The following is a 22,706-nucleotide window of genomic DNA, read 5'->3' as shown; positions in this document are numbered from 1 at the left end:
CATGACTTTTTTTTGTCGGAGCCCAACAGCTAACATGTGGGCCCCTACAGAACCTTGCCCTCAATGTGGATCAACAATGGTAGGGATTGCCCCATTCTCTGAAGGAAGAATGGGCCAAACTACTAACACAGGAGGAAGATGGGTTTGGCAGTGAGTGCAGCCTAGAATGTTCCTAGCTATGACCACAGAATGTGAGCTCAGACCTACAAGGACACAGAGGTTACACAGGCTCCTGCACTGAATATGGGCCCCAGATCAAATCGATGGGGTTTCCAGTTAATGGTATTTATATATTCCAGCACCACCAAAAGCCAGAGCTCAGCAGTGCTTTGGTTTAAAACAAATACACAATTATAGTCTGATTTGTATAACTCTGCTTTCTTTTTAAAAACTTTTTTTAATTCACAGATTTTTAAATATTTTATTTTATTTTTCTGTAATGAGAAAATACAGAGAAAGGGGAGAGAGAGATATCAGAGCATTCCTCAGCTCTGGCTGACAGTGATACTCGGGATTGAACCTGGGACCTCAAAGCCTCAGGTGTCAAAGCCTTTTGCAGAACCACTATGTTATCTCCCCAGCTCTATCTCTGATCCCTGGCTCTATCTCTGATTTCTTAATAATTAGAGACCTCCAAGCAGCATTCCCAGTCCCAATATTTGTTATGTTCCAGCTCAGCTATGTGTCTCCCAGTCAAACTGGTTCAGTTCCCTGGTCTAACTTAGGACACACCTAGAAAACTGTGACTTTCTTAAGCTTGATAATCACATACCTGGCACCTCTACCAAGTTTCAGCATATGTTCCAGTGAATTTATTTCAGCAGCAAAGATAAATTTAGAATGGTGGACACATGCATCCATGAATAAAGAATCATGTCATGACAAACACAAATCCAACATCTGTGGAAATGGTTTCCACAACTGGCCCTGCAGAATTCATTCTCTATATAGCAACTACAGTGACTTCACAAGAAAATATAAATCAAATCATGTCATTATTGGGCTTAAAATTTTCCAATGGCTTCCTCTTATACTTAGAATAGTACCCATAATTCTCATGGGGTCTTCAACATCCTACAGGATCTACTTCTTTGAACACTTTCCCCCTTACTCATTCTGCTTTAGTCACAAGGTTTCCATTCAGCTCTGCATTATGCTATTGTTTCTGGCATGCAACATTTGTGTGAGCTGTATCCTCTGTTTAAGAAGTTGTTTCCTCAGACTCGTTTGTGGCTGGTCTTTGTTCAATGTGACAGCTTTCTAGCTTTGAAGTTGTCTTGCTCTCACCCACTGCCTTCACCTTATATTGTTATTATCATCTTTAAAGATAGAGACAGAGAAGGCAGAGAGGCAGACAGAGAGAGTGAAAGAGAACACAGCACCAAAACTTCCTTCAATGTGGTGGGGGCTGAGCTTGAACCTGGGTTGTACGCTATTCAAGTGAACTATTTCACTGGCTTTCTTATTATATTTAAAGATTAAAAGCAAAAGAAAATGATTAAAAGCTATTTATTGGCTAGAGCCGGAGAGAAATCAAGGGGAAAAGGGGAGAGAAACAAGGAAAGGGAAAGAGAGAGACACCTGCAGCATTGCTTCACTGCTTGTGAAGTTTTCTCCCTGAAGGTGGGGACTGAGGGCTTGAACCCAGGTCCTTGTGTACTGTAATGTGTGCACTTAATTGGGAGCACCACAGCCTGGCCCCCGGACTACTATCTATTATTATTATTATTATTGCTATATTTGTCACCAGGGTTATTACTAGGTCTCTGTGGCTGCTTGACTCCACTCCTCCTGGCAGACTCCTTTTTTTCTCTTTTGGAACAAGAGAGGCAGAAAAAGAGAGAGAGAGGGAGGAGAGATGCCACCACACTGTTCTGCAGAGAGAGAGAGAGAGGAGATGCCACCACACTGTTCTGCTCATGAAGCCTCACTGTGCAGTTGCTCCCACGTATGGCCAGGGGGCTCAACTCTGGATCTTAGTGCATGGCAAAGGTTATGCTCCACTGGGTTCACCATCCTCTGGTCCCCCTTTTCCTTATCTTATTTAGGAAACTGGATTAGATTTTGAGGAAGTGGTAACATGTAGCCTAGTTCTTGTGGGATGTGTAAGAGTCTAGTAGGCAAAAAGTACAAGAGAGGTGTCATTTAGGTGCATGAGTTTCACATGGCCAGGGCCATGTGAAAGGGCAGGCTTAGTACATTTGGGAATATTGAGTAGGAAAGTAAGGGGGACATACTAAGTCTGTAGGGAGATGTGGATGACAAGGTGGCAGGGAAAGTAGGCTGGGACCAGACTGTGAAGGGCTATATCCATATCCGTTGTTCAGGAATTTTGCTTTATTTCACAACTAGTGAGTCAACAATGCCTTTTTTTTTTTTAAGCAATGATTTTTAAGGAAGAAAGTAGAATGTTCCAATTCAGATTTTAGAACAATAGACTTTTATAACAATGTAGAGGGTGGCTTGGGAGAAGAATGGACAGAGACGACAACTTTTCCTGAGATTTTGGAATTTGGGACTTTCCAGGTCCTACCCTGTGCTTACTTAATGATCCCTGGACTATCCCTCTCACCCTCCAGAACTAATTCTGTTTGCTGGTTTACATACAGTATTGTCAATGGTTTTTCTTAAGTTAGTTTTTTTGGGGAAGGGGCTTCTTAAGATAAGGTGCTACGTCATATACCATATTTAGGTACAGAAAGGATAAACCAATTCTTTCTGATATATTTTTTATTTAAAAATTATTTACTCGTTAATATGAGAAAGAGAGAGAGAAAGAGATCAAGACAGGGGGAAAAACACCAGAGTATCACTCTGGCACATGTGATGTTAAGGACCAAACTCTGGACCTCATGCTCCACAGTGCAATGTTCTGTCCACTGCATCACCTCCCAGCTGCCAACTGACAGATTTTTAAAAATTATCTTTATTGGATAGAGACAGTCAGAAATTGAGAGGGAAGGGGTAGAAAGAGAGGGAGAGAGACAGAGAGATACCTGCATCCCTGATTCACCACTCATGAAGCTTTCTTCTTTTAAAAAAATATTTATTTATTTATTTTCCCTTTTTGTTGCCCTTGTTTTTTTATTGTTGTTGTAGTTATTGTTGTTATCACTGATGTTGTCATTGTTAGATAGGACAGAGAGAAATGGAAAGAGGAGGGGAAGACAGAGAGGGGGGAGAGAAAGAGACATCTGCAGACCTGCTTCACTACCTGTGAAGGGGCTGCCCTGCACGTGGGGAGCCGGGGCTCGAACCAGGATCCTTATTCTGGTCCTTGTGCTTCATGCCACATGCGCTTAACCCACTGCACTACCGCCTTACTTTGGGAAGCTTTCTTTCTGTAGATGGGGATTAGGAGCTCAATTCAGGTCCTTGTGCATTGTAACACATGCGCTCAACCAGGTGTGCCACCACCTGGCTCCATTGACTGATTTTAATAGCCTTGTCAAAGTTGCTCTGCATTTTGCTGGTCTTTTGGTTTAATGGATTTACTTCATGTTTGGGTTTCTACAATTAAAAGTCCTATGGATTAATTTTTTATTATTTTTTTTACCAGAGCACTGCTCAGCTCTGGTTTATGGTGGTGTGGGGGATTGAACCTGGGACTTTGTAACCTTAGGTATGAGAGTCTGTTTGCATAACCATTATGCTGTCTATCCTACACCCTGGATTAATTTTCTAGAGAGGAAAAATTCTATTCTCTTTATTAAAAAAAAAAAAAAGATGGGTCCTGAAATTAGTGCAGCCTGGAATGTATTCTATTTTTTTAATTTTTACTTATAAAATGGAAATACTGACAAGACTATAGGATAAAAAGGGTACATTTCCACACAATTCCCCCCAGAACTCTGTATCTAGCCCCCTCCCTCGATAGCTTCCCTATTCTTTATCCCTCTGGGAGTATGGACCCAGGATCATTGTGTAGTGCAGAAGGTGGAAGGTCTGGCTTCTATAATTGTTTCTCCACTGAACATGGGCTTTGGCAGGTCGATCCACACTCCCAGTCTGTCTTTTTCCCTAGTGGGGCAGGGATCTGAGGAGGTGGGGCTCCAGGACACATGGTGGGGTTGTATGCCCAGGGAAGTCAGGTTGGCATCATGGTATCATCTGGAACCTGGTGGCTGAAAAAGAGTTAAGATATAAAGGAGAACACATTGTTGATTAATCATGAATCTAAAGGAGAGAATATTGCAGATGAAGATTTGGGGTCTCCGTTTTGGAAAAGGCTAGTAGGTCTATTTTAGGTATATTCTGGAGGGCCCATGACTTTACTAGTTTTTGCCTGCGCCTGACATCTAATATGCAGGTAGACCCAGGTTATTGTCTGGGGAGATGGTGTCAGAGTTGGAAATAAGACTAGAAAGCTGCATCAGGGAAGATAGTAGCTCCCAAATACAAGGAAAGTATATAAATATTATCAATTGTATACCCCATCGATTTGATCTGGGGCCCATATTCAGCACAGAAGCCTATGTAATCTCTGCATCCCTGTAGGTCTGAGCTCACATCTGTGGTCATGGCTAGGAACATTCCAGGCTGCACTAATTTCAGGACCCAACTCCTCAGGTAGTAGGTAGAGTATGTTGTCCAACCTCCCTTCGGAGAATAGAACAATCCCTACCATTGTTGATCCACACTGAGGGCAAGGTCCTATAGGGGCCCACAAAGGGGTCCATTATACTGTTCCTAATGGAGATGACCAGTGACAGTGGTGAGAGGGATCTGTTAGAGGACTAGGCCCATTATGTCTGTGTGGGAATTGCAGGACTCCCTGACTAGGACCCCAGGTGATGGGGTGGCCTGGTAGTCACCAAAGAGTCATTAAACTATGCCAGTCTCTTGCCTTTATTCAGCTTTTGTAGTCCTTACATTGTCTGACAAGGTTATCTTTTGAGTGATTGAGGGACATGTAATAGGAGGTAGGTGAGGAGGGTATCTAGTTCTAAGTAGAAACTATTTCATTAGGTACTTAAAGGTATCTTTTTAGGTCTTCCTATTTGCTTGCTTCGTTTATTGACTCACTGCAAACTATTGTGCACTTTTACTTTAAGGTACGTATTTTCCCCTAACTTATGGATGCATGTACATATTCCCTATCTCATGGGCCCTGGTCTATATTGAGGTACTGAGATTTTGTTAAGAAGTGCACCACCCAGGAGTCAGGTGGTAGTACAGTGGGTTAAGCGCAGGTGGTACAAAGCGCAAGGACCTGCGTAAGGATCGTGGTTTGAGCCCCTGGCTCCCCACCTGCAGGGGAGTCACTTCACAAGTGGTGAAGCAGGTCTGCAGGTGTCTATCTTTCTCTCCCCCTCTCTGTCTTCCTTTCCTCCCTCCATTTCTCTCTGTCCTATCCAACAATAATGACATCAATAACTATAGCAAGGGCAACAAAAGGGAATAAATAAATAAATATTTTTAAAAATTTAAATAATAATAAATAAAAAGTGCACCACCCAAAATGGAACTAAGGAGTCCTATGAGCTAGGAAAGGTCTCACCAGAGTAATGAAGCTGAAGGGTTGACATTCCATGCCTGACATCTCTGGACACAGTCTGAAATGAAGCATGCTGAGGTGGTACTAGTTACATTGATTAGGTTGGGATCAGAAGATGCAGTATCAGTTGGTATGACTTGAGAGAAGCATGCAGGAACGTGAGCCCCACCCTAGAGGTTCCAGAACTGGGAGAAATATGAGCTTTATAGAGAAAGGGGAAGGTTCCTGCTGTCTTGGGATTTAAGAAGGCAATAGATAGTTATTGCTAAAACCAAATTATTTGGCAGTTGGGTTAACATTGAAATTTCCATTGTTAGGATTTGCTGTATCATACAAGACCTCACCATAATTTCTGTAGTTTTATGTTATTTACATATAGCTGTATGTTATAATGTAATGCCACTAGTTGCTTCTGTCCTCTCTCGTCAAAGCTTTTAGGAGATTTAATATTTCAAAGAACAAATCATTATTAGAAATGTATTAACAATTTGAGCCCACTGTTAAAATTCAGTCTGATTACCAATTTGAAGTGGTTTTTTTTTTTTTTTTTGCCTCCAAAGTTATTGCTGGGGCTCAGTGTCTATACTATGAATCCACTGTTCCTGAAGGCTACTTTTTCCCTTTTGTTGCCCTTGTTGACCAATTTGAAGTTTTAAACACTTAGATTGAAGGACCATATACTCAGAACTATGGTCTATGCATCATAAAATTTGAGACATTTAATCCTTTTTCCCCTTTTCATATTAATTAAATAGCTATTTGTGAGACTGTTAGGTTAATAGGAGTATATATTAACACCTTTCCCACCACCAAAGGTCTGTGTCACACCCCCCCCCCACCCCGGCAAGCTGGACATCTTTCCTTACCCTCCACCCAGAGATTTTTACTTTGGTGCCATACTCCTGGTGCTTTTATGTGAGTCTTGGACTCAAACCTGAACTCATGTGTAGTAAGTCATATATTTTACCAGATGAGCTATCTCCCAACCTCTGGCCCTAGAAACTTAAAGGTGAATGAAGCCTCCCTGTCCTCAAAGAACTCACAATCGAATTAGCAGCCTTCATTGAATTTTGTAGCTGACACAGGTATTTACCAAGGTGCCCGCTATAGGATGATGGATGCAAAGATAATTGTTATAGGCTACCAAAAGAGGATCAAAAAGACCTTCCTCCCTATCAAACTACAGGGAAATGTAGTCTTCAATGCTTGATGGTATTTGGAAAAAAAATTAAAAGTCTGTAATCATCTTTGAACTCCAGTTCAATTTAAGGTATGCTTTCTCCTTTTCTTTTCCTTCCTTCCTTCCTTCCTTCCTTCCTTCCTTCCTTCCTTCCTTTTCCTCCTTCCTTCCTTCTTTTCTTTCTTTCTCTCTTTCTTTCTTTCCTTCCTTCTTTCTTTCCTTCACCTCCAGAGTTATTGCTGGGGCTCAGTGCCTGCACCACAAATCCACTGCTCCTGGAAGCTATCATTTTCCATTTTTTGTTGTTGTTGTTGTTGGATAGGATAGAGAGATATAGAGAAAGGAGTGGAAGACAGAGACGGGGAGAGAAAGATAGACACCTGCAGACCTGCTTCACTACCTGTGAAGCAACCCCCCTGCAGGTGGGGAGCCGGAGGCTTGAACCAGGATCCTTACGCTGGTCCTTGTGCTTTGTACCATGTGTGCTTAACCTAGTGCACCACTGCCCAGCCCCCTGACCCCATTACTTTATTTAAGAAAAAAGTTTATTTATTTATTTATTTTGGATAGAGAGAGAAAAATTGAGAGGGAAGGAGAGAGAGAACTGCAGTACTGCTTCACTACTTGTGAAACTTCCCCTCTGCAGGTGGGGACCAAGGGCTTGAACCCAAGTCCTTGTGCATGTGAATATGTGCATTCAGCCAGGTGTATCACCACTGGTCCTCCTTCTGCTTTTTTTTTTTTTTTTTTGCCTTCAGGGTTATCTCTGGGGCTTGGTGCTGGCATTACTAATCCACTGCTCCTGTGGCCATTTTATTAATTAATTGATTAATTTATTTATTTATTTTTGATAGGACAGAGAGGATTTGAGAGGGAGAGGGGAAGATAGAGAGGGAGAGAGAAAGATAGACACACCTGCAGACCTGTTTCACCACTTGTGAAGTGACCCCCCTGCAGGTGGGGAGCCGGGATCCTTGCTCTTCTCACTATGTGTGTTCAACTTGGTGTGCCACCACCCGGTCCTCTCATAGCCTCTCATAGGTCCTCTCATATTTATTTATTTATTCCCTTTTTGTTGCCCTTGTTTTATTGTTGTAGTTATTATTGTTGTCTGTCTTCATTGTTAGATAGGACAGAGAGAAATGGAGAGAGGAGGGGAAGACAGAGAAGGAGGAGAGAAAGACAGACACCTGCAGACCTACTTCACTGCTTGTGAAGCGACTCCCCTGTGGGTGGGGAGCCGGGGGCTTGAACAGGGATCCTTACGCTAGTCCTTGCGCTTTGCACCACATGTGCTTAACCCACTGTGCTACCACCCGACTCCCAGCCTATTTTTTTAAAAAAAGATTTATTTATTAACAGAAGAGAGAGAGAGAGAGAGAGAGAGAGAGAGAAAGGAGAGGTAGAGTTAGAGATAGAGAGAGAAAAACTAGAACATCACTGACACATACCATGAGACACTGGGGATTGAACCTGGGGCCCCACGCTTGTAAGTCCAATGCTCTAACCACTATGCCATCTATAGCACTAGGGTTACTCTTAACTGTTTTTTTATATGCATTTATTTTTCTTCATCTTCCTTTTTTTGGCCACCTATGTTATTGCTGGGGCTCCATACCTGCACTATCCCACCACTCCTGGCAGATTCACATTTTCCAGATGGATTGAGATGGAATGGGGGGAGGGAGGGAAAGAGACAGAGGAAAAGTGAGAGAGATACTATAGCACTGCTCTATTGCTTGCTAAGTGTTTTCCTGTGTAGGTGCTCCTTCGCTCCTGCATGGTGGCCAGGGGCTTGAGCCCAGGTCCCAGTGAATGGTAATTTTACACTCTACTACATGAGCTATCGCCTAACCACTCCACCCTCATGCTAATTACTCCTAACTGTCCAAGGGATGTGAACATTCCTCTTAGCAAATTCTCCCAAAGTTCTGATCTGTTGATCTACAGCAGTCCAAAGTAGCTTTTCTGCTAAAAGCCTTTTAAAATTAAACATGCTAATCCCACACAGTGGCATCACACTCAGCTTCTGTTTTGCTCTTATGAAGATAAGTTTTTAAACAAGAACCCAGTAGCTCAGTACAAATTTCGTGACCTGCATTTCTTAGTAGCTACTTTGCCTTTAGCATCTTTTCTGCTTGATGAGTCGATAAAAGCTTGTCCTAGTTTCTTGAACCTGTTTTGTAGCAATAATTCAGCTTGCATTTTTCTTTCCTTGTTGTTCCCTTGAGGTTTAAAAATGATTATATTCTATTCCTTTGTTTTTCTGTAGTCTTCACTGCCAGGGAGGCTTTTTTCTTTTTCTAATTTTAATTAATTATTTTTTTTCTTTGTAAAATAAAAATATCGACAAGACCATAGGAGACCATAAGAGAGGTACAATTCCACACAGTTCCTACCACCAGAGTTCCATATCCCATCCCCTCCATTGGAAGCTTTCCTATTCTTTATTCCTTTGGGAACATGGGCCCAGGATCATCATGGAGTGCAGAAGGTGGAAGGTCTGGCTTCTGCAACTGCTTCTCTACTGGACATGGGCAGTGGCAGATTGATCCATACTCCAGGAAGGGTTTTCTTTCTTGCCACCCTCATCATATGTGCTATGTAGAACCAGAGATGCCTGCTAATTTTTTCCTTTAGGAATTACAGCTTCATGTTCTCTTTCTTGTGAGTGTTTCTTTTTTGTTCTGGGCCTGATGTTTCCATCTCTTATGCTGTAGTTCTGACTTCCATGCCCTTTCTATATTTTGATCAATTTTTATACCACTTGCTTATTTGAATATTGTGGTATTATCTTCTGACTTGTTTACTTAGATGCTTATTTGTTTGGGCAAAATCTTTAGACTTAACGTTAGAATGATTTCAGAACCTAGAAAACACATCTAACTTGATGGCTATGGAGGAGGCAAGTGGCTCAGCAGACAGAGCGCATGCTTTGTAACTCTGAGGCCCCATGGTTGCCACCCCCTGCAGAACCTATAGTCAGACTGGTGCTCTGGTCTTGGAGTTTCTCTCTCTCTCTCTCTCTCTCTTTCTCCCTTCCTACCTCCCTCCCTCCCTCCCTCCCTCCCCTCCCTTTCTTTGCCTCCAGGGTTATTGCTGGGGCTTGGTGGTGCCTGCACTATGAATCCAATGCTCCTGGTGGCCACTTTTCCCCATTTTATTGGCTAGGACAGAGAGAAATTGAGGGGGGAAGGGGAGATAGAGAGGGAGAGGAGAGACACCTGCAGACTTGCTTCACTGCTTGTGAAGCGTCCTACCTGCAGGTAGGGAGCAGAAGGTTTGAACTGGGGTCCTTGCATGAATCCTTGAACTCAGTATTTTGTGTGTTTAACTAGGTGCACCACCACCTACACCCCTCTTAATTTTAATTTAAATTTAATTTATTTATTATTGAATAGAGACAAAGAGAAATTGAGAAGAGATACACATGGCTCAAGACATATGCAGAAATGTTCTAATTCACTCATCATCAAAGAAATGTGAATTAAAACCACATTGAGATTCCACTTCACAGTTGGGAGAATTGGCTCCATCAATAAAACAAGAGAAGGTAAGTGTTGGAGAGGCTGTGGAGAGAGGAACTCTTCTACATTGTTGGTGGGAATGTAAACTGGCACAACCATTCTGAGAATAGTATGGAGAATTCTTAAACAAATACAAACGGAAATACCTAATGACTCAGCAATTCTACTACTAGGCATAAATCCAAAAGATATAACACATATGCAACCCCATGTTTATAGAGGTTTTATGCACAATAGCAAAAACCTGGACACAGCCAAAATGCCCTTTGGCAGATGACTGGATAGCAAAGTTATGGGACATATACTCCACAGAGTATTATGCAGCAATAAAAGGGATGATATTGTGTCCTTTGGGATAAAGTGGATGGAATTGGAGAAGATTATGTTCAGTGAAGCAAGTAAGGAGGTGAAGGACACCCACAGAATGGTTTCACTCATATGAAGGATATAGACAACTGAATATACATATGTGAAAAAACAAAAATGTCAACCTATTTCCAAGACTGTGGGAGAACTATAGTGGTTATTTATGGAGGTGGAGATGGGGACATAGACCTTCTGTGATGGGAGTAGTGAAAAAAAAAAAACAATAGAAGTTAAAAAGAGAGAGAGAAAAACTGAGAGGGAGGGGAGGGAGAGACAGAGCGACAACTGCATCTATACTTCACCACTTGTGAAGCTTTCCCCCTGCAGGTGGGGACTAGGGGCTTAAACCTGAGTCTTTGCACACTGTAGTATATGTGCTTAACCAGGTGTGCCATCACCTGCTACCCCCCCTCAGATGATGGTAGAATACAGGACTTGTATCCTGAAGTTCCTGGTTCAATCCCTGGTACTGCATGTACTGAAGTTGTGCACTGACTGGTTCATCTCCTCTCTCTCTCTCTCTCTCTCTCTCTCTCCTCACCTTCTCTCTCATAGGAAGCACACTCTTTCACATCTCATATGAAACAAATGTTAAGGGCTAGAGAGAGATAGCATTATGTTTAGGCAAAAGATTTTCATGCCTGAGGCACCAAGATCCCAGGTTCAATCCCCAGCACTACCATAATAAGCCAGAGCTGAGCATTGCTCAGGTAAAAAAAAAAAAAACAGATATAAATCTTTAAAATTAAGTTATTTACTTTGAAATTTCCCTCCTACAAGTGGTAACCAGGGGCTCAAACCTGGGTCCTTGAGCATGTTAATTTATGTACTTTACTGGTTGTGCCACTATCCGGCTCTGAAAACTTTAAACATTCAAAAACATTTACAAATGTAAATTGAAGATTAACATTTTTTCCCTTTCTTTAACAGTCAATGTAGTGTCAAGAAATACACCTGACGGTGACTTGCAAGCTAGTGCACTGGATAAGGTTTTGGCCTTGCAACCATGAGGTTCCCACTTCAACCCTTCACATCACATGTGTCAGGATCCTTTCTTCTTCCTCCAGGATTATTGCTGGGACTCAGAGTGGGCACTATAAATCCACCACTCCTGACAGACATTTTTTTTTCAATTTTATTGGCTAGCACAGAGAGGAATTGAGAGAGGAGGGGGAGATAGGGAGAAAGAAAGATACCTGCAGAACAGCTTCATTGCTTATAAAGCACCCCCCCCCGCAAGTGGTGAGCCAGGGGCTTGAACCAGGACCCTTCTGTGATGCTTAGTAGTATGTGTGTCTTCCTGGTGCTTAGTAGTATGTGTGTCTAATCTGGTGTGCCGCCACCACCCGGGCCCTGTCAGTGATGCTCTTGTTCTCTCTCTCCCCTCAGTAAAGAAATAAAATATTTGAAAAAATCTTGAAAAGAAGAAAACTTCACTTTAACAACTATTGGATTATTTCCACTCTTCTTAAGATGCATGTGTTGTGTTTCACTGAAAAACTTCTTATTTTATTTTATTTATTTTTTCCCTTTTGTTGCCCTTGTTTTTTTTTATTGTTGTAGTTATTATTGTTGTTGTCGTTGTTGGATAGGACAGAGAGAAATGGAGAGAGGGAGGGGAAGACAGAGGGGGAGAGAAAGATAGACACCTGCAGACCTGCTTCACCGCCTGTGAAGCGACTCCCCTGCAGGGGGGGAGCCGGGGTTCGAACCGGGATCCTTATGCCGGTCTTTGTGCTTTGCGCCACCTGCGCTTAGCCTGCTGCACTACAGCCCGACTCCCCACTGAAAAACTTCTGTCACTGACATGCTGCCAACATCTATTATCATCTAATCTATGGCAGAAGTCTAAAAGAAGTGGCTCCTTCTTGGGGAAAGCAAACACTATCCAGCATGCCATCATTACTGCTTAAGATTTTAGAAAAGATTTCAAACCATTCATTTATTGTTTGTTTTCAGGTTATAATGAATGCCTATGATAGAAAAGAAATTGAGAATATAGAAAACTATAAAGAAGAAAAATGTAAACAGAAAACCCTAAGCACTAGTAAGCCTACCTGTTATTTCTGCAAAACCCTCACTTTTGTGGAAGGCTTCATCTGGCAACCTCCTACCCTTTTCTTTTCTTTTTTGCTCTCAGGGTTATTGCCGGGGCTCGGTGCCTGCACCGCGAATCCACTGCTCCTGGAGACCATTTTTTTCCCCCTTTTGTTGCCCTTGTCCCATCATTGTTGTGGATATTATTATTATTGTTGTTGTTGCTGTCGTTGGATAGGACAGAGAGAAATCGAGACAGGAGGGGAAGACAGGGGGAGAGAAAGACACCTGCAGACCTGCTTCACCACCTGTGAAGTGACTCCCTCGCAGGTGGGGAGCTGGGGGCTTAAACCGGGATCCTTACACGGGTCCTTGCGCTTCGTGCCACGAGCGCTTAACCTGCTGCGCTAACGCCCGACTCCCCCTCCTATCCTTTTCTAAGCCTTCTTCCTCAATAGACCATGCAGGACATTAAGACTGACTTCAACCATAAGGGTCCTCAGGATTTTTATGGAAGGGATAGGGCTGTTGGAAAAACGTACAAATTGCTCCAGAGATGACATCTTGTTCTTATTTAGCTTTCTTTGAGTCATTAACAGTCAGGCGCCACTGGTGCTGAGACTTATCATTATTATAACCACAAATGGGTTAATGCCCAAACAAAGCTATATTCTTGGGGCTGGTTCCCAGCTCCACCACACTGACCCCAGTAGCAGCATCCTCTGCATCCCCAAATAAACTATCCCCAAATAAGAGGATGTCAAATGTTCAGCCTGAACTAAAAATTCTTTTCTTTTATCTGGGAATTTCCAGCTACTAGCAGGACAGAGCAAAGGGAAGAATAAATAAATAAATAAAATCCAAGTCAACTAATCACATTTAAAAAATAGGGGGTGGCTGGGTGGTTTAATGGTCAGATCATTGGTCTAGAGGTTTGGGGTAGGTCAGCTATCCCAATCAATTCTCCTCCTGATTGGCTGGCTAACAAGACAAGGCATTTTCCTGACATGTGCCTTAGTTTCCCCTCTCAGTAGCTGTGCCTTAGAAAGTTTTTATGAGAACAAGTGAAACTAGCCATCAACAATGTAAGGCTTCTTGGAGATATCATGCAATCATAGTCCTTAAGAATTATTATCCCATTAAGTCACAGGTGTGAAAGTTATGAAATGATCACTTTCAAGCCTCACAGGGGAAAGGGTAACAGGAAGCAAGGGTGGGAGAAGGGAAATATTTTTATCAACTCGCAGGAATTCCACAGTAGATGCCAAAGTAGTAAATCCGTTACCTCGAGACAGTAAACACTACTCCTCATTTTGGCTCTGTCCCTTCATCCTCACCACATCCAAACTCAGAGTGACTCATTCTGAGACTAGAAATGAAACATCTATACAATTTTAGGGGAAAGGGAGAATTAGGAGGTTAGAAGCTTCTGCTGAAGGAGGCTAAGTATAGACCACTCAGAAAACAAAGAGTAGAACCTCCTTTTTCCTCTTCCTCCCAGTGTAGGTGGTCCACTGGTTTCTCAGTCCTTCCTTTGATAGTATGATTTTTGTCCTTTCTCTCCACAGTAACCTCACTTTGGGATTTTTTTTTTTTTTGGAAGGGGTAGGAGGCAGGGGCCAATTTAAAAAGTGATCATAGAATTGACTTTTCAAGTAGATTTGAACAGTGATGGGTGCTACAGACTTCTAAGTGGTTGCTGGGAGCAGAGAGAAGCTAGATGAGAAAAGTTGGAACATCTTGCGAGGTGGCACAATGGACAAATTATTAAACTGTCAAGTGTGAGGTTTCTAGTTCAGTCCCTGGGATTGTATGTGTGAAAGTGATCCTCCGATCCTTTCTCATATATATATAAATACACATTTTAAAATACTTTATTTATTACATATGAGAGAGAAAGAAAGAGTACGTGTATGTGTTTTGCATTAGAAAGAGAGGAAGAGAGAGAAGCCAACACAATACTTATGTACATGCAGTGATGGGGGTTGAACCAGGAGCCTCAAACATGCAAGTCCCATATTCTGCCAGTTGAATTATTTCTCCAGCTGGCATATATATATCAGAGACAGAGAAATCGAGAGGGAAAGTGGAGATAGGGAGACAGAGAAAGGGAGACACCTGCAACACTGCTTCACCACGTGTGAAGCTTTCCCTTCTGCAGGTGGGGACTGAGGGCTTGAACCTAGGTCCTAGCACATGGTAACATGTACACTCAATCAGGTGTGCTTCTGTCTGGACGCTGGGTAGAAAATTCAATAAGTGCTCTGTCCTGCCCATAAGAAGTGAAGTGTCTTGTAGGGAAAAAAAGAAAAGAAAGAAAGGAAGGAAGGAAGGAAGAAAAGAAAGAACGATACTTGGAAAGGGTACAAGATAACAAAATCAAGTAGGAGGGACTAAAGGTAGAGAAATTTGAGGAAACCTGTCAATGAACTCAGAGGCTTTAGGGCGCACATTCTTCGTGCAGCCTGTCACAGGCACAAAAAGATACATCCCTGGGGAGTCTGGCGGTAGCACAGCGGGTTACACTCACGTGGCACAAAGCTCAGGGACCGGCTCCAGGACACCCGGCTCCCCACCTGCAGGGGAGTCGCTTCACAGGCGGTGAAGCAGGTCTGCAGGTGTCTGTCTTTCTCTCCCCCTCTGTCTTCTCCTCCTCTCTCCATTTCTCTCTGTCCTATCCAACAACAATGACATCAATAACCACAACAATGTTAAACAACAAGGGCAACAAAAGGGAAAAAAAAGATACATCCCTGAACTCAGGGAGCAGCCAGCACACACATGAACAAATTACTGTGCAGCAATTTAAGATGGCAAAAAACAGAGATAGAAATAGGTCGTGGGACATTAAGTGTTTATGATAACTTAGGGATGGGAACTATTAGGGTGACTTAGGATAACTGCTATCTCAATCAGGAATCATGAAAGCCAGAAATTGCTTGCAAGAATCCTACGTCACCTGGAAATATGTTGGACTCAGAAAGAACTCTCCAGACCTCAAATTGCTCTAAAACCAATCCCTCAAAATATGTTCGTGCAGAGAACCTGGGAGCACCTCCAAGGGTCTGCCTGCTCCCGGAACTGATGTGTGCAGCCTGCCTTGGCGATCCGGAAACTGTTGGCGGGACACCCCCCCCCCCCCCCGCAGGTCCAACCTTTACTTCGGCTGCGTGGGTGCCATGGCAACGCGGAGAGCCGGCAACCTGACTTCCGGAAGTGGGAGCACTGCGGCTTAGAAACTGCTCAAGTCCAAGGATGCTGAGTCCCGAGCGCCTAGCGTTGCCCGACTACGAGTATTTGGGTAGGAACTTTCTTCTGCTTCGGGGAAGGAAAGACAAGAGGGTGAATTCGGGCAGGGCCTGCGGAGCAGGCAAGGCAGGAGTGTGGGTGGGCACAGAGTGAGGTTGGGGGATCCAGGGCCTGAGTGTGAGGACTGAGCATCCTGGCCGGAGGAGCTGGGCCTCGGGCGCTTGGTGGGACAGGCAGGAGTTGCGAATTTGGACGCCTTTGGGGGGGACGACTGCGGTGCAGGGGGTTGAGTAACGTTGGAACCTGAAGTGCCAAGAAGCAGCATCACTGTCCAGACGCAGTTAAGGGTAACTTTACATCAGGGACCATGCTAGATGTGTCACGTTTTCTTCATTGAATTTTTTTGCAAATAGTCCTAGGAGGGTAAGACTGTGTTTCCTTCCTTCCTTCCTTCCTTTTTTTTTTTTTTTTTTTTTCCCGAAGCTGAAGAGGTAATGTCATAAACCAGGTCCCACTGAACCTAATTTGTCCATGCCAGAGCTTGAGAGCTCTTCTTTTTGGGTCACTAAAGTTGTAGCTGTACTTTGCTGAGCATCCTCAGTATGTAAGACTTTTACTGGCCGAAAAAAAAAAGTACATTTCTGTATACATGTAGGTACACATAGACATACATGCATAGGTACCTAAAAAGCAGGCTTTTCATGCCTGATGCCCTGAGTTCTATCCCAGCACCATATGGGAGCACCATGGACAGCACTGTGTAAACTCCATGAATGGTAGAGCAATGTGGTGGTATTTCTCTTCTTTTTATTTTTTTTAAATTTTTTGTATTTATTTATTTTCCCTTTGTTGTCCGTGTTCTTTTTTATTGTTGTTGTATTTATTATTGTTGTTGTTATTGATGTTGTCGTTGGTGGATAGGACAGAGAGAAATGGAGGGGGGAAGACAGAGAGGGGCAGAGAAAGACAGACACCTGCAGACCTGCTTCACCGCTTGTGAAGCGACTCCGCTGCAGGTGGGGAGCCGGGGGCTCGAACCAGGATCCTTACTCCTGGTCCTTGAGCTTCGCGCCACGTGTGCTTAACCTGTTGCGGTACCACCCGACTCCCTCTCTCTCTCTTTTTTTTTAAGTCATTTTATTATGTCAGGGGTTAATGGTGGTAGTTCTTCTTCCCTCTCCCATCTCTCTCCCTCTCCCTCTCCCTCTCCCTCTCCCTCTCCCTCTCCCTCTCCCTCTCTCTCTCTGTGTGTTGTCTCCCTTTCTTAAAAAAATGAAATAGGGGGCCGGGAGGTAGCGCAGCGGGTTAAGCGCACATGAAGCGCAAGGACCGACATAGGATCCCAGTTTCATCTCACCTACGGGGGGGGGGGTGTCGCTTCACAGGCGGTGAAGCAAGTCTGTAGGTGTCTGTCTCTACCCTTCTCTGCCTTCCCCTCTCTCGATTTCTGTCTGTCATATCTAATAACAATGACAGCAATAACAGCAACAACAATAACAAAGATAAACAACAAGGGCAACAAAAATATCCTCCAAGAGCAGTGGATTCATTGTGCAGGCACTGAGCCCCAGCGATAACCCTGGAGACAAAAAAAAAAAAAATTGGCTCAGTTGTGCAATACATAAATTTTAATAGACATTATTTTTAGAGTAGTTTTAAATGTACAACAATTTGGTTATTGTATTTACTGCCCATAAAATGAGAGTTGCTGAATACCTGTTCTTTCCCCCCGCTAGATTCTTCCTATTATTTTTTTAATTTATTGGAGACAGTGAGAAATTGAGAGGGAAGGGAAAGATGAAGAGAGGAGAGACAGAGAGACACCTGCAGTCCTGCTTCACCACTTGTGAAGATTTCCCCCTGTAGGTGGGGACCAGGGACTTGAACCCAAGTCCTTATGCACTGTAACATGTGTGCTTAATGTAGCATTAATGTAATTCATTAGTTATAATTGAGGGACTAATATGATGCATTATTGTTCACTAGAGTCTGTACTTTATATTTGCATTCATTCCATATTGCACAGTACTGTGGGTTTTGACAAATGTGTAACAACATGTATCTGTGATTGTAGTATCATTCAGAATAGTTTCACTGCAGTCAAAATCCTATTTGTCTCTACCTCCCCCCACTTTGCAACCACTGATTTAAAAAAAAAAAAGATTTATTTTATGAGAGGAAGAGAGACCAAGCACTGCTCAGGTATAGATGCCAAGGGTCATACTTGGACTTCTTTCACTAAATAATTTGCAGTTAGGATCCTCCCATGTCTTTTCCTGACTTGACTGATCATTTTTGAAATTGCTGAGTTATATTTAATTATATGGGTGTGCCATACACATTTTGAAGTGAAAGATAATCCTAGTTTAAAATTTTGAATGGGTAATATGAAAACTTGATTTAAAACTATAAAGAGTTGGGGATGAGAGATAGCTCACCTGGTAGAGTGCATACTTTCCCAGGCATAAGGACCTAGTTCAAGCCCCTGTCCTCATGCACAGGGGAAGCTTCATGAGTGGTGGAACAGTGCTGTGGTGTCTCTTTTTCCCTCTCTGTCTCTCACCCTCTAAGAAAAGAGAGAGAGAGAGAGAGAGAAGAAGAGGGAGATGGAAAATTGGGAATGGTTATATTGTACAGGTGTGAAGCCCCAGCAAAGCCCTGGTGACAAAATAAATACATAAATAAATATAAAGATGCCTATAGTGAAAAATCTCTTCCTATCCCTTTCTCCCACCTGATCAGTTCCCATCCATGCTCAGTGTCTCACCAGTAACAGTTATTATTATTGGCTTCATATATATTCTTCCAGAGTATGGATATAAGGGAGAAGACAGTGAAGTTTTCTATGTGGCCCAAGGCATGAATTGAATGAATAGTGCATGGATGATATTACTGAGTAACTTTTCCAACTCAATTGGAAAAAAATTCTATATCCTGGGAGGTGGCATAGTGGATAAAGTGTTGGATCCACAAGCATGAGATCCTGAGTTTGATCCCTAGCAATGTGTATGCCAGAGTCATTCCCCATTAATAAATGAAAATCTTTAAAAATTCTGTTTATGGAGTTCTCTATGGTACTCCCTTGTGGTGCTTGGGATTGAACCCATTGTATGGGGGTGTGTTCTATACTCTGACATATCTTTCCATTCATATGCTCTTTTTTTTTTTTTTTTTGAGGGGGTGGAGTTGGGGTCTCGTATGCATGTGTGTGCAATTTCACTGCTTTCGCGCCAATTATTTTATTCAGATAGAGACACTAAGAAGAGAGAGAGAGAGAGAGAGAGAGAGAGAGAGAGACTGACTAACTGACTATAGCCCTGGAGCTTCTCGAAGCTCTGTGCTCAAAGTACTGTGGTGCTTCCAACTGGTGTTGAGATTTGAATCTGGGCCTTGAACATGGCAAACTATGTTCCTTAATCTGTGATTATTTCTCCACCCCTACTCCTCCCCCCCAAACATTCTTTTCATTTATATATCTTGGAGCAATTAATCAGTAGAGAGCTTCTTCACTGTACTTCACTCTCTTTTTAGCAACATATTATGTGAAAAGTTTATTTAGCCAATTCTCAGTAGACAATCAGTTGATAAGGTTTTTTTCCCCCCCTTTATAATTAGCAAAAATAAGGAACCTTCAGTGCTTTTTTCTTTTTTTTTTATTTAAATGTTATTATCTTTATTTATTTACTGGGTAGAGACAGCCAGAAATTGAGAGGAAAGGATATATATATATATGAGAGAGAGAGAAAGATACCTGTAGCACTGCTTTACCACTTATGAAGTTTTCCCCCGAAGGTGGGGACCAGGGGCTTGAACCCAGGTCTTTGCTCATTGTGATATGTGAGCTTAACCAGGCCACCACCCAGCCCCTTCAATATTTTTTCTTTATGATTATATCTGCGAGGATAACTTCCATAAAGTAGAATTGGTGGATCAACTGTGTATGTACGGGGGGGATGGACAGATAGATAGATAGGTAGGTAGACAGATAGATAGTTTATATGAACATACATATCCAGGAACCTGGGTGGAGAATTACCTGCCTGAGGCCCAGGTTCTATCTCTGGCTCTGCATATGCTAGAATGGCCCTTTCACCTCTCATTAGAAAAATAAATAAGTTTGGGAGTTGGGCTGTAGCGCAGCGGGTTAAGCGCAGGTGGCGCAAAGCACAAGGACCGGCATAAGGATCCTGGTTCAAACCCCGGCTCCCCACCTGCAGGGGAGTCGCTTCACAGGCGGTGAAGCAGGTCTGCAGGTGTCTTTCTCTCCTCCTCTCTGTCTTCCCCTCCTCTCTCCATTTCTCTCTGTCCTATCCAACAATGACAACAACAATAATAGCTACAACAATAAAACAACAAGGGCAACAAAAGGGAATAAATAAATAAAATAAATATAAAAAAAAAGAAAAATAAATAAGTTTTAGAAAGCGACCATATCAATTAATCATTCTAAAAGGAGGGGGTAATTATATCACAAAAACTTTTTTAAAAAATTTCATTTATTTAGGATAGAAACAGGGAAATCAGGGGTTGGGCAGTAGCACAGTGGGTTAAGCACACATGGCGCGAAGTGCAAGGACAGGCGTAAGGATCCCAGTTGAGCCCATAGCTCTCCAGGGGAATCGCTTCACAAGTGGTGAAAGCAGGTCTGCAGGTGTCTGTCTCTCCCCATCTCTGTCTCCCCTCCTCTTTCCATTTCTTTCTGTCCTATCCAACAGCGACATCAATAACAACAATAATAATAACTACAACAACAATAAAAAACAAGGGCAAAAAACGGGAAAAATAAATAAATAAATATTAAAAAAAGAAACGGAAATTAAGAGGGCAGGGACAGATAGAGTGGGAGAAAGACACTTGCAGCATTGCTTCAATGTTTGTGAAGCTTTTCCCTTGTAGATGGGGACCACCTGGGTCCTTGTACATTGTAACATATATGTTCTACTGGGTGTGCCTTTACTCGGCCATCCTACTCAACACCTTTTTTTTTTTAAATTTCTTTATTGGGGGATTAATGGTTTATAGTCAACAGTAAAATACAGTAGTTTGTACATGTGTAACATTTTCAGCTTTCTACATTACAATTCAAACCCACTAGGTTCTCCTCTACCCATATGTTCCAGGAACTGTTCACTACCTCCACCCCCACCCCAGAGTCTTTTTACTTTGGTGCAATACACCATTTCCAGTCCAAGTTCTGCTTTGTATTTTCCCTTATGTTCTTATTTTTCAACTTCTGTCTATGAGTGAGAGCATCCCAGATTCATCCTTCTCTTTCTGGCTGATCTCACTTAACATGATTTGTTCAAGCCCAATTCAAGATAGGGTGAGGAAAGTGAATTCACCATTTTTAATAGCTGAGTAGTATTCCATTGTGTATCTATACCACAACTTACTCAGCCACTCATCTGTTGCTGGACACCTGAGTTGCTTCCAGGTTTTGGCTATTACAGATCATGCTGCTATGAACATAGGTATACACAAATCTTTTTGGATGGGTGTGCTTGGTTCTTTGGGATATATCCCTAGGAGAGGAGTTGCAGGATCATAGGGTAGGTCCACTTCTAGCCTTCTGAGAGTTCTCCAGACTGCTCTCCACAGGGGTTGGACTAATTTACATTCCCACCAGCAGTGCAAGAGGGTCTTTGTCCCTACACCTTCTCTAGCATTTGTTGCTGCTGCCTTTTTTGATGTATGACATTCCCATAGGAGTAAAGTGGTATCTCACTGTTGTTTGTATTTGCATTTCTCTGACAATCAATGAAAGACTTGGATGTATTCAAACACCTCTGTCTGTGATGAGTAACTGTGTGTCTAGCGATGCCTCGTCTTTTTGCTGAAGATCTTATATGTTTATTTACATAGTATTCAGTGATCTATGAATTATTTGAAAAGTTTAATTCATTGTTAAGTTTCTTGGGCGTTTGCTGTTTGAATTATATATGTCAAAGACCTGGCCTGTTTGTGAAGTAGAATTAAGTGGTCCCTTTATATGTGGCTTTTTCAGAAAGACTAATTATTAGTGAGAATATTAATGAATCTACACAAAGAATTAAAGTCACAGTTTATTGAAAAAGCTTTGGCATTTGGTTACCCAGCCACCCACCTGCTGCTTAAATGCTAAGACAAATGGTCCTTTGGGCTGTTACAATAAACCCATGAAAAATTAAAAAAAAAATCACAAGTCAGAAGTATAGTTAATACATGTAAGCTACTGAACATCAAAGCTTAGCCTAACTTGCCTTTGACATGTGCTGAGCACTTACACTTGCCTACAACTGGGCAATTATCCTGAGTGCAGGAGACACAGATGAGCATTTTGGAAGCTTAGTAGCATATGGAAACACCAAGCATGGTGCTTAAAGAGCAGAGCACTGGCAACAAAGCAGACTGGTGTATTGGTTCTTTAGCCTCATGATCACACTACAGGCTTGACTGGGAGGTGGAGTCTATCCCAGCATCTTGAGGTTGGGGTTGTACTGCATATCACTAGGGGAAAGGGCAGAGGTCAAGGTGTTTTCCACTGAATGTGTCCTTCTTCCACATCATCGCAAAGTAAAAATACTCATAAACATAATCATTGTAAGTTGTAATACTTCCCTGTCCATCATCGCCTGGACGTTCCTGGGGTCTAAAACAAAGCCAGATTACCCACTGGCTTGGTTAATAAAGTGTTTTTTTTTCAATTGTTGTTGTAGTTATTATTGTTGTTATTGATGTCGTTGTTAGATAGGACAGAGAGAAATGGAGAGAGGAGGGGAGACAGAGAGGGGGACAGAAAGATAGACACCCGCAGACCTGCTTCACCGCCTGTGGAGCGACTCCCCTGCAGGTGGGGAGCCGGGGCTGGAAC

The 22,706-nt window shown here is 42.5% G+C and overlaps 1 protein-coding gene across 4 annotated transcripts in view; it reads left to right on the top strand.

Moving 5' to 3' along the window:
* Positions 1 to 15,750: 15,750 nt before the first annotated feature.
* Positions 15,751 to 22,706, top strand: part of CSTPP1 (centriolar satellite-associated tubulin polyglutamylase complex regulator 1) — a 228,401-nt gene continuing 221,445 nt past the window's right edge. For 2 of the 4 annotated variants that reach the window (XM_007519069.3, XM_016186432.2), the window contains exon 1: positions 15,751 to 15,908. In XM_007519069.3, coding sequence (XP_007519131.1) covers positions 15,863 to 15,908 — 46 coding nt within the window. In that variant the 5' untranslated portion in view covers positions 15,751 to 15,862. The remainder of the gene's footprint in view (positions 15,909 to 22,706) is intronic. The other 2 variants (XM_060176491.1, XM_060176490.1) reach the window with 1 other exon arrangement.

The sequence above is a fragment of the Erinaceus europaeus genome, chromosome 17 (assembly GCF_950295315.1).
Source record: "Erinaceus europaeus chromosome 17, mEriEur2.1, whole genome shotgun sequence".
NCBI lineage: Eukaryota > Metazoa > Chordata > Mammalia > Eulipotyphla > Erinaceidae > Erinaceus > Erinaceus europaeus.
The sequence above is the reverse complement of the archived record's forward strand: the minus strand, read 5'-3'. Positions and strand labels throughout refer to the sequence as shown.